The 18,497-nt window shown below is 44.3% G+C and overlaps 2 protein-coding genes across 2 annotated transcripts; one reads left to right on the top strand and one right to left on the bottom strand.

Moving 5' to 3' along the window:
• Positions 1 to 551: 551 nt before the first annotated feature.
• Positions 552 to 11,130, bottom strand: LOC112220974 (zinc-binding protein A33). The gene is made up of 6 exons (XM_024383001.2): positions 10,341 to 11,130; positions 7,717 to 7,812; positions 2,450 to 2,683; positions 2,207 to 2,229; positions 1,853 to 1,968; positions 552 to 1,521 (listed from the first exon to the last, which is right to left on the bottom strand). Exons 1-6 carry the CDS (start codon positions 10,851 to 10,853, stop codon positions 956 to 958), a joined length of 1,548 nt encoding a protein of 515 aa, XP_024238769.1. The 5' UTR covers positions 10,854 to 11,130; the 3' UTR covers positions 552 to 955.
• A 284-nt stretch (positions 11,131 to 11,414) lies between these two features.
• On the top strand, positions 11,415 to 15,846 carry LOC112220975 (endonuclease domain-containing 1 protein). The gene is made up of 2 exons (XM_024383002.2): positions 11,415 to 13,426; positions 14,971 to 15,846. Exons 1-2 carry the CDS (start codon positions 13,139 to 13,141, stop codon positions 15,577 to 15,579), a joined length of 897 nt encoding a protein of 298 aa, XP_024238770.1. The 5' UTR covers positions 11,415 to 13,138; the 3' UTR covers positions 15,580 to 15,846.
• The last annotated feature ends 2,651 nt before the right edge of the window (positions 15,847 to 18,497 follow it).

The raw sequence follows: 18,497 nt of genomic DNA on the forward strand, positions 1-18,497 counted from the left end.
CTCAGCTCCCTGCCTAGCAATAACGATGCAATGTTTAGTGATAAGGAGGAGACTCCACCCAAAGTGGGGTATGTTTACTACCACAGGTGAAACCATGTTTTTGTCTAATGCAGCTGTGTTGACCCTCTGGGAAGAATACACTTGGTTTAAGCTTTCATGGTGTCCGTTGAGTTTGTACTCTGAAAATTAGAACCTAACAGTGTGATCTATCTGTAGAACGACCACATTGTGGATGTAGCACAGCACCTTTTTATTCTACAGTCAGCCAATGTTTCCCCCAGGTCCTTTACGCATCATTCCTATCTCCACCCTACCCCCAAACACACACACACACACACGTATAGGCTGGGTATTGTGTTTGAGCGCCCTCCAGTGGACTGAAATAGAACAACAGTCTCAATACACTAAAGTCAAGCTCTAAAGAACAGCCAGACAGTTCATTATCTGTCACAATGGATTATGACAACCTACCCCGAAGGTTATCCACACACACACACACACACACACACACAGCTTTCATTATGTTGCTATTGGAGTCAGTTAGTACATGAGTAGAATACCTTTTCCCTTGTACAGTATATACTCTTTTATTAAAATGTCAAATACACTGTCATCTTACTATGTATACTTTATAGAATAATACTATGAAATTGTCATTTAATGTTCACACTGTCCATTTGTAAGGATAAGAATGTTATATTTAAGGTACTTTTCAATTATTTTTTCCATGTGGCTTACTTTAAAGTCCACTGGCATGTGCTCTCTTCAAACACAAAACATTATCCATGGTAACATAAATGACAAAACAGTAGTACATTAGTGAGTATGATGCTGTTTCTCACAGCTTTTCTAACCTTGTTCGACTTTCTTGTATTTGGTTTTCAGTGTTCTCTGACATTTGTTAACAGTTCTCTGCTATTTCTCAGACAGTTCATAACAATTCTTAACAGTTCTATCACACCTCCGGGTCTGGGCTAACAATAATAAGAGGTTCCCGGTTTCTCCCGTTGATGATTGGCCAGGGGTTGAAGTAGGGGAACACCGGCTCTGTGAATGTGGCGTCGGAGAATGTGAACAGGTGACTCATATCCCCTGCGTCGTAAAACGCCACAACACCCCTCCTGTAATCCAGGTACACCCCTACCCTCCTGGGGGGGCGAGGGGGGTGCAGAAGGCTCTCCTCGTGGTTTGTGCAGGCCTCGTACTCACTCCCGTCCCGCCCGTCTCTCATCACCAGGGTCCAGAAGCCATCGTCCGGACACAGGCTGATCTCGTCCTTCCTGTTGACCGAAGCGGTCGCCACCCCCAGCCCCCAGGCCGTCTTGGTGCCCACCTCAACCACCCAGTAGTGTTGCCCTGAGGTGAAGGCCTGACTGCCCAGGACGATGTTGTAGCGGGTGAAGCGCTCAGGGTTGTTGGGCAGGTTGGGCTGGATGTCCCCCACACTGACCTGGGTGCAGCACGGGGACACCCACAGCCTGGGGTAAGCTGTGTCTGGATCCAGAGTCACTGCTGTCACACCTAGGGAGACAGAGGCATTCAAATATTAACAAGAGTTATCGGGTGTGAGGTCGAGTGTTAATCCTGGTGTATGCGGCCAGCTCATAGGTGTGGTTGGATACTGTTAAGTGCAGTCAGGTTTGATAGAATGCAATCAGGTGGACCCGGTGGTGAAATGTGGTCACACATGTGAGAGCTGTGGACTAATGGATTCAGGTGTGGTCTACAATGTGTTCAGGTGTGGTCTACAATGTGTTCAGGTGTGGTCTACAATGTGTTCAGGTGTGGTCTACAATGTGTTCAGGTTTGGGTACGGTGTGTGTTGTCTAACTCTATATGGCTGTGGTTATACCTGGCTGAAGCCCAGAGTTCATCCTCCTCCAGGTGCGGTATTGCAGTGGTCCCAGGAACTCTCCCTCCTGCAGATCCACACTCACCTCCGGGGGGCGCTCAAACACACTCTCTGTCCTGAGAGACGGAGAGAGAGAGAGAGAGAGAGACAGAGTTTAATTTACCTAGAAAGGCCTGTTTCTGAGTCTTTATCAAATTTACAAAGTACCCTTACAGAACAAATAAAGATGAATGAAACTCTGTGGAACATTGGGTTACCTTTTTTAAAGTTAATTCAATCATGTGGAGTCATGTGGATGTTGCAGAGCTCTATGAACTGTAGCATCAAATAACAACCATGGATTTAATGACTTACCCTCCAATAAAATCTTTGATTCCCTGTAAGAAACAAAAACAGAGATTTGAGGCCATGCCGAGACACGCACACGCTCTTCTTCTCCTATTCAGAAACCTTCTACCCTCCTTTTTCCCTTTCCCACAGTCCCTCTAGTTCTTTTTCCACCACCACCCTTAACCCCTTTCCCTCCCTCCTCTAAAATCCCTATTTCCTCCCATCTCCTTCCCCCCTCTCCTTTCCTCTTCCTTTCTCTCCTCTCACCCTGAGTTGTGCCGGGTTCTCCTCCTCTCGGAGTTTGATGTGAAGCTGGTTGGCGGTTTGCTCTAATTGGCTGATTTGCTCTGTGGTGCGTTTGAGGGCCTCATCCAATTGGTTGAGCCTCTTTTCCTTCTCCCTCTGCAGTCTCTCCTTCACTCTCTCCTCCTCCTGGAGAAGGAACTCCCTCAGACGTCCAAACTCTGCACTCACCTGCACCTCCATGTCCCCAGCTCGCTCCTGATGTGGGGAGAAACAGAGAAAAATATTACAGACTGGGTATGGAATACATCTAAGAGACCGTTATTTTTTACATTTTTAATTTCACCTTTATTTAACCAGGTAGGTCAGTTGAGAACAAGTTCTCATTTACAACTGCGGCCTGGCCAAGACAGAGCAAAGCAGTGTGACACAAACAACACAGAATTACACATGGGATAAACAAACGTACAGTCAATAACACAACAGAAAGGTCTATGTACAGTGTGTGCAAATGTAATAGGATTAGGGAGGTAAGGCAATAAATAGGCCATAGTGGCGAAATAATGACAATTTAGCAATTAAACACTGGAGTGATAGATGTGCAGAAGATGAATGTGCAAGCAGAGATACTGGGGTGCAAAGGAGCAAAAAATAAATAACAGTATGGAAATGAGGTAGTTGGGTGGGCTATTTACAGATGGACTATGTACTGGTTCAATGATCTGCTCTGACAGCTGATGCTTGTGAGGGAGATAAGACTCCAGCTTCAGTGATTTTTGCAATTCGTTCCAGTCATTGGCAGCAGAGAACTGGAAGGAAAGGCGGCCAAAGAGGAGTTGGCTTTGGGGATGACCAGTGAACCTGGTCATACCTGCTGGAGCGCGTGCTACGAGTGGGTGCTGCTATGGTGACCAGTGAGCTGAGATAAGGCGGGGCTTTACCTAGCAAAGACTTATAGATGACCTGGAGCCAGTGGATTTGGCGCCAAATATGAAGCGAGGGCCAGCCAACAAGAACATACAGGTCACAGTGGTGGGTAGTATACGGGTCTTTGGTGACAAAACGGATGGCACTGTGATAGACTGCATCCAATTTGCTGAGTAGAGTGTTGGAGGCTATTTTGTAAATGACATCGCCGAAGTCAAGGGTTTACAGTCTAACCAGACACCTAGGTATTTGTAGTTGTCCACATATTCTACGTCAAAACCGTCCAGAGTAGTGATGCTAGACGGGCGGGCAGATGTGGGCAGCGATTGGTTGAAGCATGCATTTAGTTTTACTTGCATTTAAGAGCAGTTGGAGGCCATGGAAGGAGAGTTGTAAGGCATTGAAGCTCGTCTGGAGGTTTGTTAACACAGTGTCCAAAGAAGGGCCAGAAGTATACACAATGGTGTCGTCTGCGTAGAGGTGGATCAGAGAATCACCAGCAGCAAGAGTGACATCATTGATATATACAGAGAAAAGAGTCTGCCCAAGAATTGAACCCTCAGGCACCCCCATAGAGACTGCCAGAGGTCTGGGCCCTCCGATTTGACACACTGAACTCTATCTGAGAAGTAGTTAGTGAACCAGGCGAGGCAGTCATTTGAGAAACCAAGGCTGTTGAGTCAATTGAGTGTTTGTGAACTTCTGACCCACTGGGAATGTGATGAAAGAAATAAAAGCTGAAATAAATCATTCTCATTTTGACAGAGTCAAAAGCCTTGGCCAGGTCGATGAAGACTGCTACATAGTATTGTCTTTTATCGATGGAGGTTATGATATCGTTCAGGACCTGGAGTGTGGCTGAGGTGCACCCATGACCAGCTTGGAAACCAGATTGCATAGTGGAGAAGGTACGGTGAGATTCGAAATCGTCTGTGATCTTTTTGTTAACTTGGCTTTCAAAGATTTTAGAAAGACAGGGTAGGATTGATATAGGTCTGTAACAGTTTGGGTCTAGCGTGTTTCCCCCTTTGAAGAGGGGGATGACTGCGGCAGCTTTCCAACCTTTAGGGATCTCAGACAATAAGAAAGAGGTTGAACAGGCTAGTAATAGGGGTTGCAACAATTGCGGCGGATCATTTTAGAAAGAGAGGCTCCAGATTGTCTAGCCCAGCTGATTTGTAGGGGTCCAGATTGCAGCTCTTTCAGAACATCAGCTATCTGGATTTGGGTGAAGGAGAAATGGTGGAGGCTTGGGAAAGTTGTTGTGAGGGGTGCAGAGCTGTTGACAGGGGTAGGGGTAGCCAGGTGGAAAGCATGGCCAGCCATAGAAAAATGCTTATTGAAATTCTCAATTATAGTGGATTTATCGGTGGTGACAGTGTTTCCTGGCCTCAGTGCAGTGGGCAGCTGGGAGGAGGTGCTCTTATTTTCCATGGAATGTACAGTGTCCCAGAACATTTTGGAGTTTGTTCTACAGGATGAACATTTCTGTTTGAAAAAGCTAGCCTTTGCTTTCCTAACTGCCTGTGTATATTGGTTCCTAACTTCCCTGAAAAGTTGCACATCGCGGGGGCTATTCGATGCTAATGCAGTAGGCCACAGGATGTTTTTGTGCTGGTCATGGGCAGTCAGGTCTGGAGTGAACCAAGGGCTATATCTATTCTTAGTTCTAAATTCTTTGAATGGGGCATGCTTATTTAAGATGGTGAGGAAGGCACTTTTAAAGAATAACCAGGCATCCTCTACTGACGGAATGAGGTCAATATCCTTCCAGGATACCCGGGCCTGGTCGATTAGAAAGGCCTGCTTGCTGAAGTGTTTTCGGTAGCGTTTGACAGTGATGAGGGGTGGTCGCGGACCAATTACAGACGCAGGCACTGAGGCAGTGATCGCTGAGATCCTTATTGAAAACTGCAGAGTTGTATTTAGAGGGCAGGTTGGTCAGGATGATATCTATGAGGGTGCCCATGTTTACGGATTTAGGGTTGTACCTGGTAGGTTCCATGATAATTTGTGGGAGATTGAGGGCATCTAGCTTAGTTTGTAGGATGGCCGGGGTGTTAAGCATGTCCCAGTTTAGGTCACCTAACAGTACAATCTCTGAAGATAAATGGGGGGCAATTAATTCACATATGGTGTCCAGGGCACAGCTGGGGGCTGAGGGGGGTCTATAACAAGCGGAAACAGTGAGAGACTCATTTCTGGAAAGGTGGATTTTTAAAAGTAGAGGCTCTAGCTGTTTGGGCACAGACCTGGATAGCATGACAGATCTCTGCAGTAGATTGCAACTTCCACCCAACTTTGGCAGTTCTATCTTGGCGGAAAATCCTGTAGTTGGGGATGGAAATTTCAGAATGTTTGGTGGCCTTACTAAGCCAGGATTCAGATACAGCTAGGACACAAAGGTTGGCGGAGTGTGCTAAAGCAGTGAATAAAACAAATTTAGGGAGGAGGCTTTTGATGTTAACATGCATGAAACCAAGGCTTTTACGGTTACAGAAGTCAACAAATGTTAGCGCCTGGGGAATAGGGGTGGAACTGGGGGCTACAGGGCCTGGGTTAACCTCTACAGGGCCTAGGTTAACCCTTTTCAATGGGTTTTCTATGGGGATCTAGATCTCTAAGGCACTTGCTTGCAATTCCTATCGCTTCCATTGGATGTCAACATTCTTTAGAAATTGGTTGATGTTTTTCCTTTGAGAAATTAAGAAGTAGCCCTGTTCAGAACGAGGGTCGAGTCTAGTGTACTGTTGTGGTTGGGGCGCATGACCTGAAAGCTCGCTCCACTTTGTTTTCGTCCTGTATTGAACGCAGTTTATCCCGTCTTAAATTTGATTGATTATTTACATTAAAAAATACCTAAAGTTGTATTAGGAAAGTTGTTTGAAATTTTTGGACAAAGATTACAGGTAACGTATTAGGTATTTTGTAGTCATGTTGCGCGAGTTGGAACCAGTGTTTTTCTGGATCAAATGCGCCAAATAAATGGACATTTTGGAGATATAACGACGGAATTGATCGAACAAAAGGACCATTTGTGATGTTTATGGGACATATTGGAGTGCCACCAGAAGAAGCTCTTCAAAGGTAAGGCATGAATTACATCGTTATTTCTGAGTTTTGTGTCGAGCCTGGCGGGATGAAATATGATTGTCTGTTTTTGTTTCATGGGGTGCTGTCCTCAGATAATCGCATGGTTTGCTTTCGCCGTAAAGCCTTTTTGAAATCTGACACCGTGGCTGGATTAACAAGAAGTCAAGTTTTAATTTGACATATTGCATGTGTATTTTCAAGAATGTTAAATTTGTACAATTCTGTAGTTTGAATTTCACGCTCTGCAATTTCACTGGATGTTGGCCAGGTGGGACGCTACCGTCCCACGTACCCTGGAGAGGTTTTAAGAACCAATTCCTATTTACAATGTCGGGCTTTCCAGAGGAGGAGACAGGAATGATGTAGAACAATACACAACAAAGACAACATGAAGCACAAAACAGACACACGTGGCAACATTTCAATAACTGATCATGTAAGGAAGAGAGAAACGCAGTGTTCCGTTAAAGTCTCAGTCAGTTTACTGAAAATAATCCAAAGGTCATACATCACAAGAACAGCTAACCACCTCCGCCACACACACACACACACACACACATTTTATAGCTAGATTGTTGACATACGTCCTTACTTACTTCCTGAGCCCTACAGAGAGACAGAGAGACAGAGGGAAGTGAAAGATCGAATGAATTCCGGAGAGTAAGTTTGTCAGCGTGTGACAGACAAACAGACACATAGACACACAGGGCATTCCTCCTTAATGGGGACCACATGACTGTGCTCTGTTCATCTTAAAGGCAGGACTCTACCGCCCCCCTGACATCCTGCACATTCCATATCTGCCTCAGACACACGTACAACACTCTTATAGACTTTACCTTGTGAGGTGAAGTCTGTGTTAGAATACAGAGGGGGAGTCCCGGGCCCATTCTAAATTCTAGCATTGACCTTATCACTGCTAACTAAGGCCAGTATTTTATGCCACTCTCATGGTGTGTGCTTACATTAGGTGTGTGAGAATATGTGTGTGTGTCTGCAATGTTTCTGAGAGGAAGAATGGGTGAACACTAATCCCATAATCTCTATCATAATCTGAGTACCATTGTGCATGAGACATTCCCAACAGTCCAATATTTGATGTGACACCTGTCAAAATAATCATATTGATAGAGCCTTTATAGTTAAACTAATTTGCATGTGCTTGGGTGAGACAACGCAGGAGAATGTTGCATGTTCAACAGAAATTCTGGTTCGGACTAGGGGCACTGCAAACCAGAATACCCTCGCTGGCGCACACACAGTCAGTATACCTTGATGAGCATGATCTTATTGTTGGTCTGGACCTGATGGAGAGAAGCCTGTCCTGTCTGGAGCTGTACTCTCTCCAGGGCTATGGACAGCTTGTCCTGCAGAAGACACACACACACACAGAGAGAGACATAGTGAAATTAAGAGAATAGGACTCATAAAACAGGGTGTGTTTCCGTTATACAGAGATTGAATTAGGCCTAACTCTCTTGTCAATAATAAGATGTACTGTTTTGGATCCTCTGTAGTCTCTCTGACAACAAGCTTAATGTAACTCATATGATCCATTTACAACTAACTGGACCTATTTCAACAAGTTACCCAAATGAACCCAAAGAAAGTTAGAATTTAGACGGGAAAGATTTTGTAGAAACAGTGACAGGTATGTCACCAAACATCCACGGCAAATAAAACAGGTTTAATATGTCTGGGAACGAAGCCCTGACACCGGCATGCTGAATTCCTCTCCAAGTATAAACTCACACTGACCTGAGTGGCTGATTTAAAGGTCCTGAACAGTCATCCTGAAAAGTACTTTTTCTCTCATGGCCAACTACCAGGAAATTTGAAAAGACAAGATGAGTGGGCGGGGATCTTAAATTCATAAGGTGGCCTTGACTGACAGCTCTTTGACACGCCTATGTCAAGCAACTTGGATGCAGTGAGCAGTGTTGCAGTAAAATCATCTCAAGCAAATTTGGTGAAACACAACGCAACTCAAACAACATTAACATTGCATCAATTAAAACCAGTACCAGTCAAAAAGTGTGAAAGCTGTCATCAAGGCAAAGGATGGCTACTTTGAAAAATCTCAAATCTCAAATATATTTAGATTTGTTTAACACTTTTTTGGTTAATACATGATTCCATATGTGTTATTTGATAGTGTTGACGTCTTCATTATTATTCTACAATGTAGAAAATAGTAAAAAGAAAGAAAATCCCTTGAATGAGTAGGTGTGTCCAAACTTTTGACTGGTACGGTGTATATATATATATATATATTTTATACATCTCCCATTTGGCATCTCTTGTGATGCGGTTCACAGCAGCACTGACGGATGTGTTGACATGACAACTGCGTAAAAGTTTTGAATGAGCCACCCCCCTTATGCTCCATGCTGGCTCAAGACCTTGCTAGCCAGTAACTACCTAACACCAGACAGATGAAGACCTGGCTAGCCAGTAACTACCTAACACCAGACAGATGAAGACCTGGCTAGCCAGTAACTACCTAACACCAGACAGATGAAGACCTGGCTAGCCAGTAACTAGCTAACACCAGACAGATGAAGACCTGGCTAGCCAGTAACTACCTAACACCAGACAGATGAAGACCTGGCTAGCCAGTAACTACCTAACACCAGACAGATGAAGACCTGGCTAGCCAGTAACTACCTAACACCAGACAGATGAAGACCTTGCTAGCCAGTAACTAGCTAACACCAGACAGATGAAGACCTGGCTAACCAGTAACTAGCTAACACCAGACAGATGAAGACCTGGCTAGCCAGTAACTAGCTAACACCAGACAGATGAAGACCTTGCTAGCCAGTAACTAGCTAACACCAGACAGATGAAGACCTTGCTAGCCAGTAACTAGCTAACACCAGACAGATGAAGACCTTGCTAGCCAGTAACTAGCTAACACCAGACAGATGAAGACCTTGCTAGCCAGTAACTACCTAACACCAGACAGATGAAGACCTGGCTAGCCAGTAACTACCTAACACCAGACAGATGAAGACCTTGCTAGCCAGTAACTAGCTAACACCAGACAGATGAAGACCTGGCTAGCCAGTAACTAGCTAACACCAGACAGATGAAGACCTGGCTAGCCAGTAACTAGCTAACACCAGACAGATGAAGACCTTGCTAGCCAGTAACTTGCTAACACCAGACAGATGAAGACCTTGCTAGCCAGTAACTAGCTAACACCAGACAGATGAAAGGGGAAACATATAAGTATCTTTGCCATAGATGAATAGGGTAGACTTTCAATTATATTTGCTGACACCCTACAGTCACATTTTGGCACCAGTGGAGTAGCTATCTAGCTATATAAACCACGCCCCTCTGCAAACATGCCTTCTCCAATGTTGGTTACAAAGCAGTATTTATTTAAATTAGGTAAGAGAATATCATGTTACCATTGGTGTATTAAATTGAGAGTTAAGGTGATGTCACCTTGTCCCCTTCATAATGAATCCAAGTGTTTGACATGGGGAGGGGACCAGTAACTTCATGATCAAACTTGATCAATGTAGAAGCAACAGCAACTTTTAATACGTTGGTCATCATACTTTGATCTGGTTTCCTCAAATATCATCCAATTTCATGAAAAACATGATATTGACCATTAAAATAACTGTAATTTCACTTAACCATGTGAAAGACCCAATTGTCTTCAAAAAAATGTTTAAATAACACTCCTTGCTTGGGTCCAAACTCTGATTTAATATAGTAACTTTGTCAACTTTGCAGTTTCAGATTTATGGGCAGGTTTTAGCATACCTGATGCATTCCAATGCGCCAGGTCCCTGTGACAGTGATGTATTATTAACCCTATAGCAAAACACCTATATAGGTAGATATATAAATACTAAATATTGTTCCAAAGTGTTACCTTGTAGTTCTCGAACGCCTCGTTGATGGGGATGACGTTGTGCGTCTTGTGGCCTCGGGACATCCCACACACCAGGCAGATCGCGAGCTGATCATCTTCACAGTATAGCTTCAGCTTCTCCTCGTGCTCCTCGCAAAGGTCTGGCTCGTGGCGCTGAGAAGAACCGGTGAAACTGAAACCGGAGCTGGGCATACTGGCCCCCCGTTGTCGTTCTTCTGTATCCTCCTGCGCGCGCTCCGTGTCCCCGGGTTTCAAATCCATGGATCGGGCTCTCCTCACGCTGTCCACGACATTACACAGAAGCGAGTTAGGACGCAGCTTCTGAGGGCATGTCTTCCGGCACTGCGGGCAAGTCGGGTGCTCGTCGGACTTGGCCTCCCAGCACTGCGTAATGCATACATGGCAGAAGTGGTGTCCGCACTCGAGGATCACCGGCTCACGGAAGAGGTCGAGGCATACAGGACAGCTGAGCTCGCTATGTAGCTCCTTAAGCGCGCTGGCATCAGTAGCCATTCCGAGCCGTCTGCTCACTGAAGGGACAGGGGGTTGAGCTCAGAAAGTAGCTGGTTGATGCAGTGGAAAAGTTCTCTTCCGTATTTGAGAGGGCGTGGTCTGTCTGACCTGACAGTGTCTGAGCTCCTCTGTTTCACCGAAGAGGGTGAAGACGTGCATCTACAAGTCCATAGATCCCGCGGTTAGCCGCGTACTGAACCAGGTTTCTCTCTGGCCCAGTTTCATGTAGGCTCCTTGCTCCTACTTCTATAAATTCCTCAAGCGTTCATAAATCTAAAAGGGACTGGATAGTTGAAATGGAGCATCTGGGCTATAGGAGTTGCCTAAATGTAGTGTAACTGTAATGTAGGTGTTCCCAGGGGTGAAAGTAGATATTATTTATTACGGGTATGGGACACCCAAGTGCGCGCACACATTTGTTTTATAGCCTAGGAGTGTAATCATATAGAATTACTTATATAGAATCCCTATTAATTTAATAAATGATCTCTGGGCCTAGTAGCCTAGGCAAAATAAAGATTAGTCATATCACCGTTAACATGCAAATCCTTTTAACACAAGCGGCTCGTGGGTTTCAAGTTTGGGGAAGCTAATTTTCACCATAAAAAGGACACCCTTATAATAAAGCATTCCATGCATCCTCGCATTTGCAGACTTATGTAAGATAGTTTACTATGCCTAATGTGATGATTAGATTGGATAGTCATATTTTTAGGCTAATATAACTCAAACACTCAAAAAATACTATTCATTGCGGTGCGTAGGGGCGAAGAGTAGACCTAGGCTATATTATATTATATTTCTTGTTGGCCTTTTATCTACACATTCCATGCTAATCTGCAACATTTTACATGAATGGAGACATTAGCAGAATATGTTTTAATAACCTACTACAAACATTATACGGTAGCCTACTCTGCTGACACTGCGAAATACAAAATGACATCCAAAAACAAATTAAAGTGTCACTGACCCAATGATGAAGAGAGTGAATATGCACACTCACTGGGGATATGGCCGATGTTCTCCACTGGTTTTGTGTATAGACAGGAGTAAGCTAATTAGGCTATATAATTTTGGCAGTTTTAATTCAATTGACTATAGGAAATCTTGTCCTACCTAGCCTTATGGACGCTCTGCCTATGCCAATGTGGCAAAAACACAACCAGTCATGTTAATATCTGATTGTTAAGCAATCGCCTGTAGACTACCCGCGCACATTCGTCCACTTACATAAGAATTCCACCATCCCCCAACAATGCACTGTGCAACTGCAATTTCATGAATGGAAAGAAAAATGTGTTACAAAATACCTACGTGTATTGTAATAAAATGTGTGATTGTTAGGCCTACACGTAGGCTGAATCGCGTCCACTGTTGAAAATAAATAAATCATGATTAATAGCTTGTATGTATTTTTTTCGGGATTTTGTGGTAATTGTAATAGGCTCACGTTTTACCATTACGGCGTTCCCCCTAATATTTATTTTGGCAGTAGGCTGTAGTAGCTTACTTTCACCCCGGAGTGTGTCAGAGGAGTCTGTGACTAGGCTGTGACCCAGGTGTTGTCCTGAGGGTTCCAAACGTTCCAGAACACTGCCTTGAAAAGCTGAGGCTGGTAAATGAGTCAGCACTCTGATCAAAGGCTTTTTGAGGAAGGAGAAGGGAAACTGATAAAGCATAAACACACTTGAACCTTAACCTATATCCATCAGTAGGATGTCAGCAGCTTTCCATTCCACCAAGGGGGAACGGGGAAATACCTATGGATCTTCAAATGAAACCTGCTCTCTGTCACATTTTGGGTGCCAGTAACTCTAGTTTCACTCAGCTCAGTTTCAGTGACCTGTGTGTAGATTTAATGCAGAGGCTCTTTCAATTTCTGTTCCTATGATAACCTCTATCATGTAGTGACCATGTGTGTCCCAGAAGGGCTGTGTATTTCCCAGAAGACACTATGGTCAGCACGGGGAAGTTCAGTCGCATCTCAAGGAAACAGAAGGGGAGGAGAGGTGTCAGATGGAAGTGTCACCCTCTAAGTTTCTACTCACTGGGTATAAAAGACCTTGGAAGCTAGGTTGATAGAAGACCATTCTCCATCGATTACACAGGTGCCTCAACAGACAGTGAACAGAAGAATTAGGGCTCTCTTTAGAGAATTGAACTGAACTGAGTTGGGCAGGAGTGGACTGAGCTAAACTATATTGGACGACAGTGACTAGTTTCGGCTGATAGATACACAGGCTTTTCTCTATAACACACACAGTCCAGTGCTCAGCAGGAGGATGCCTGTCTCGTGTAGGGGGGCTCTGCTCATGCTTCTCGCCAGTCTTGGAGGTCTGGTCTGGGGGGAGGTGGGTGACTTCACCCCTTGCCTCCGTTTCTTCTACATGGAGACTCCCCCAAAAGGCATGGGGGGAGAGGGGTACCAGCCCATCTGCCAGTGCTACAGGAACCAGTACCACTTTGCCAGCCTGTACCAGCGCCAGCGCCGTGCCACCCTCTACTCTGCCTACATACTTACCCCTGGAGGAGGCAAACGGCCCAGGAACAAGTGGATGTATGAACCACAGGTGAGGAGTATGTCTCTGTGTGTAACTGTGCATTAAATTCAGGGTCTATTCCATGTTATTCCACTCAATTCAAGAAAAAGTACTATTTATGGTGTGCGTGTGTGTGTGTGTATAGGTGTGGATGTGGGTTTGTGTGAAGCCAGGAGTCCTTAGAAAAGTGGTTAAGCAGCGTGACTTCTCTCAAACAAAGCAATTAAAACAAAGAAATAGTTATGTCATCTGGGAAATATTCTGTTTCTGTTTCCCTTTTTAAATTGTGATTTCCAGGAACAAAAAGACTGGATCATAATTGAAGCTTGGAAGCTCTGTTTATGTTTTTATTTTCTTGTACCCAACAGCTCAGAGTAAATACCAGTGGTAGAATTTGTTATTACAATGTAATAAGCACTGTAATACGCACTGTAATAAGCACTGTAAAAAGATGGGGGGAAACATGTGTAAACATATACACTACAGTGCACACTTCCGAGGCCCATTATCAGCAACCATAACTCCTGTGTTCCAATGGCATGTTGTGTTAGCTAATCCAAGTTGGTCATTTTAAAAGGCTAATTGATCATTAGAAATCCCTTTTGCAATTATGTTAGCACAGCTAAAAACTGTTGTTCTGATTAAAGAAGCAATAAAACTGGCCTTCTTTAGACTTGTTGAGTATCTGGAGCATCAGCATTTGTGGGTTCGATTACAGGCTCAAAATGGCCAGAAACAAAGACCTTTCTTCTGAAACTTGTCAGTTTATTCTTGTTCGGAGAAATGAAGACCATTCCATGCGAGAAATTGCCAAGAAACTGAAGATTTGTTACAACGCTGTGTACTACTCCCTTCACAGAACAGCGCAAACGGTCTCTAACCAGAATAGAAAGAGGAGTGGGAGGCCCCGGTGCACAACTGAGCAAGAGGACAAGTACATTAGAGTGTCTAGTTTGAGAAACAGATGCCTCACAAGTCCTCAACTGGCAGCTTCATTAAATAGTACCCACAAAACACCAGTCTCAATGTCAACAGTGAAGAGGCGACTCCAGGATGCTGGTCTTCTAGGCAGAGTTGCAAAGAAAAATCCATATCTCAGACTGGCCAATAAAAATAGAAGATTAAGATGGGCAAAATAACACAGACACTGGACAGAGGAGCTCTGCCTAGCAGGTAAGAATCCTGGAGTCGCCTCTTCCACTGTTGACATCGAGACTGGTGTTTTGTGGGTTGGATTCGCTTACACAACTTATCAACTTGGATTTGCTTACACAACGTACCATTGGAACACAGGAGTGATGGTTGCTGATAATGGGCCTCTGTACGCCTATGTAGATATTCCATTAAAAATCTGCCTTTTTCAGCTACAATAGTCATTTACAACATTAACAATGTCCACACTGTTTTTCTGATAAATTTGATGTTATTTTAATGGACAAAAAATATGCTTTTCTTTAAAAAACAAGAACATTTCTAAGTGACTCCAAACTTTTGAACGGTAGTGTAAGTTGAACTAACTTTCTCTCTGTGTCGGTTATAGTCTCAGTGTTCACTCTCTCTCTCTGTGATCTAAGTTGGCGTTCTCTGGTGCCAGTCCAGAGATGCATAGTTTCCCGCGGAGTGGCCCCGTGGACCAGAATGTGGTGGAGAGCCAGGCGGTGCTCCAGGACTACATCAACTCTTCATACACCAAGGGTCACCTCAACCCCAGCCTGCACCACCAGGCCCCAGAGGACCGCCGGGCCACTTTTACCCTCACCAACGTGGTCCCTCAGCGGGCAGCCTCAAACTCTGGCCCCTGGGCTCAGCTGGAGGCTGAGGTGAGGGCCCGGATTGGTAACTACTGCATTGGGCCGGCGTATGTGGTAACAGGGGCGCTGTCATACCTCTCTGAGCGCTGGATGGCCAACCGGGTAGCGGTGCCAGAGTACATGTGGTCTGCCTACTGCTGCCCCTCCTACAACTCTAGTCTCCCCACCTCACAGAGACCCTACTTCCCATCATATGCTGCTGTGGGCCGGAATGACCCCCATAGTGGTGGAGAGATTGTGCCAGTGGACCCCCAGGCGAAGGCCTCGGTTCGGGGGTATGATGTGAGGCGGATGCCCCTGGACACCGTGGAGACTATTCTACAGCAGAGACTGGGCGTCCACATCAGCCTGTTTAACAATCAATGTCTGTAGGCAGGTGTGGTAGTTAAGTAATGGGCTGTTGTATGGGCTGTCCCTGTTCAGTGAAAAATAAAATCTACAGTGGAACATAATATATTTGGTGATTTAAGATCTTTGAACTAGTTTGCAGACCAGTCATAACAGACACACACACACACACACACACACACACACACACACACACACACACACACACACACACACACATTGTCTGTGGGCAGGTGTGGTAGTTAGGTAATGGGTTGTTGTATTGGCTGTCCCTGTTCAGTGAAAAATAAAATCTACAGTGAAACATAATATATTTGGTGATTTAAGATCTTTGAACTTATTTGCAGACCAGTCATAGCAGACACAGACAGACACACACACACACACACACAGACACACACACACACACAGGCATGCACACACACACACAGACACACACACAGACACACAGGCATGCACACACACACACAGACACACACACAGACACACAAACACACACACACACACACACACACACACACACACACACACACACACACACACACACACACACACACACACACACACACACACACAGGCATGCACACGCACACACAGGCACACACACGTGTAGGGTGGGTATTGTGTTTGAGCGCCCTGCAGTGGACTTAAATAGAACAACAGTCTCAATACACTAAAGTCAAGCTTTAAAGAACAGCCAGAAAGTTTATTATCTGTCACAATGGATTGTGACAACCTACCCTTAAGTTTACACACACAACATTTACTGTTCACACTGTCCATTTGTAAGGATAAGAATGGTATATTTAAGGTACTTTTTAATTAGATACAATATACATACATTTTTGATAACAATGGCATATTCCAAACACTGCTAACAGATTTCTATCATTTGAACTTCCCAAACCCAAAACTGTGAACGGAATTGTCTCCAAATACAAATTAAACCTTGCTCACGTGTTGTGCAGCATTTGTGTGTCAAGGTCACTGATAAATGCTGATCACATGAATTTTGACATGAGCTTGAGAAAGGGGGATCCTCCCATATATATATATCTGTTGTGAATCCGGTTGTGACTGGAAAAAAATGCCATTGTCAAGGCAGCACTGCAGGCATGATGTTAGGTTCAACTGTTCATTGAGTCTCTTCCTCAAGTTTCGGCCTTTTGCCCAAGTCCCTGCCGCTGAAAAACATCCCCAATCACGTGAAGCTTGGCATTAGTTGTGCCTTTTCATGTGCCTTTTACTGAGGAGTGACTTCTCGCAGCACTGGCACACTCACTCAACTGAGTAGCTCTGCAGGTGTAAGATAAACTGAGTAAACACTAACCACTCAACTGGTTCTTCCTGACGTTATACATTTTAAATAATAATACAAAAACTGCAACATTCTAACAACAAATCAACCGTGTATGAGACAAGGTCCTTTAGGAGCATGCCCGATCTGGTTCTTTCTTTCTGTGTGTGCGTGTGTGTGTGTGCTATGTGACTGGAATGTTTTCCCAGCCAGAACAGAGATGCCCCATCCCAATCCAATCCAGACACCCCCCCTCTACGTCCACATCATGTCCGTGTCAGTTTCAGTGTCCGTGTCGCTCTGTCCAGATATGCTTTTCATGACTATGTACGAAATCAAAAGAAATCAGCCAAGACCTCAGAAAAAAATTGTAGACCTCCACAAGTCTGCTTCATCCTTGGGAGCAATTTCCAAACACCTGAAGGTACCATATTCATCTGTACAAACAATAGTACGCAAGTATAAACACCATGGGACCACGCAGCCATCATACCGCTCAGGAAGGAGACTCGTTCTGTCTCCTAGAGATGAACATACTTTGGTGCGAAAAGTGCAAATCAATCCCAGAACAACAGCAAAGGACCTTGTAAAGATGCTGCAGGAAACAGGTACAAAACAATCTATATCCACAGTAAAACAAGTCCTATGTCAACATAACCTGAAAGGCTGCTTAGCAAGGAAGAAGCCACTGCTCCAATACCGCCATAAAAAAAGCCAGACTACGTTTTTCAACTGCACATGGGGACAAAGATCGTACTTTTTGGAGAAATATCCTCTGGTCTGATGAAACAGAAATATAACTGTTTGGCCATAATGACCATTGTTATGTTTGGAGGAAAAAGGGGGATGCTTGCAAGCCGAAGAACACCAACCCAACCGTGAAGCACGGGGGTGGCAGCATCATGTTGTGGGGGTGCTTTGCTGCAGGAGGGACTGATGTACTTCACAAAATAGATGGCGTCATGAGGAGGGGAAATTATGTGGATATATTGAAGCAACATCTCAAGACATCAGTCAAGAAGTTAAAGCTTGGTTCGCAAATGTGTCTTCCAAATGAACAATGACCGCAAGCATACTTCCAAAGCAAAATGACTTAAGGACAACAAAGTCAAGGTATTAGAGTGGCCATCACAAAGCCATGACCTCAATCCTATAGAAAATGTGTGGGCAGAACTGAAAAAGCGTGTGCGAGCAAGGAGGCCTACAACCCTGACTCAGTTACACCAGCTCTGTCAGGAGGATGGGCCAAAATTCACCCAACTTATTGTGGAATGCTACCCGAAATGTTTGACCCAAGTTAAACAATTTAAAGGCAATGCTACCAAATGTATTTATTTAATTCACCTTTATTTAACCAGGTAGCAAAGTTGAGAACAAGTTCTCATTTACAACTGCGACCTGGCCAAGATAAAGCGAAGTAGTTTGACACATATAACAACACAGAGTTACACATGGAGTAAAACAAACATACAGTCAATAATACAGTAGAAAAATAAGTCTATATACAATGTGAGCAAATGAGGGGAGGTAAAGGCAATAAATAGGTCATGGTGGCCAAGTAAATACAATATAGCAATTAAAACACTGGAATGGTAGATTTCACAGTAGATGAGTGTACAAAGTAGAAATACTGGGGTGCAAAGGA

This window comes from Oncorhynchus tshawytscha, linkage group LG21 (assembly GCF_018296145.1).
Source record: "Oncorhynchus tshawytscha isolate Ot180627B linkage group LG21, Otsh_v2.0, whole genome shotgun sequence".
NCBI lineage: Eukaryota > Metazoa > Chordata > Actinopteri > Salmoniformes > Salmonidae > Oncorhynchus > Oncorhynchus tshawytscha.

Bases quoted from the DNA above. Each gene is read 5' to 3' on its own strand.
- LOC112220974 (XM_024383001.2), bottom strand. From the start codon at position 10,853: ATGGCTACTGATGCCAGCGCGCTTAAGGAGCTACATAGCGAGCTCAGC. The intron at 7,813-10,340 runs GTAACACTTTGG...TGTCTTCTGCAG, and splicing joins AGGCGTTCGAGAACTACAAG to GACAAGCTGTCCATAGCCCT. The intron at 1,969-2,206 runs GTAAGTCATTAA...TCCGTCTCTCAG, and splicing joins ATCAAAGATTTTATTGGAGG to GACAGAGAGTGTGTTTGAGC.
- LOC112220975 (XM_024383002.2), top strand. From the start codon at position 13,139: ATGCCTGTCTCGTGTAGGGGGGCTCTGCTCATGCTTCTCGCCAGTCTT. The intron at 13,427-14,970 runs GTGAGGAGTATG...CTGTGATCTAAG, and splicing joins AGTGGATGTATGAACCACAG to TTGGCGTTCTCTGGTGCCAG.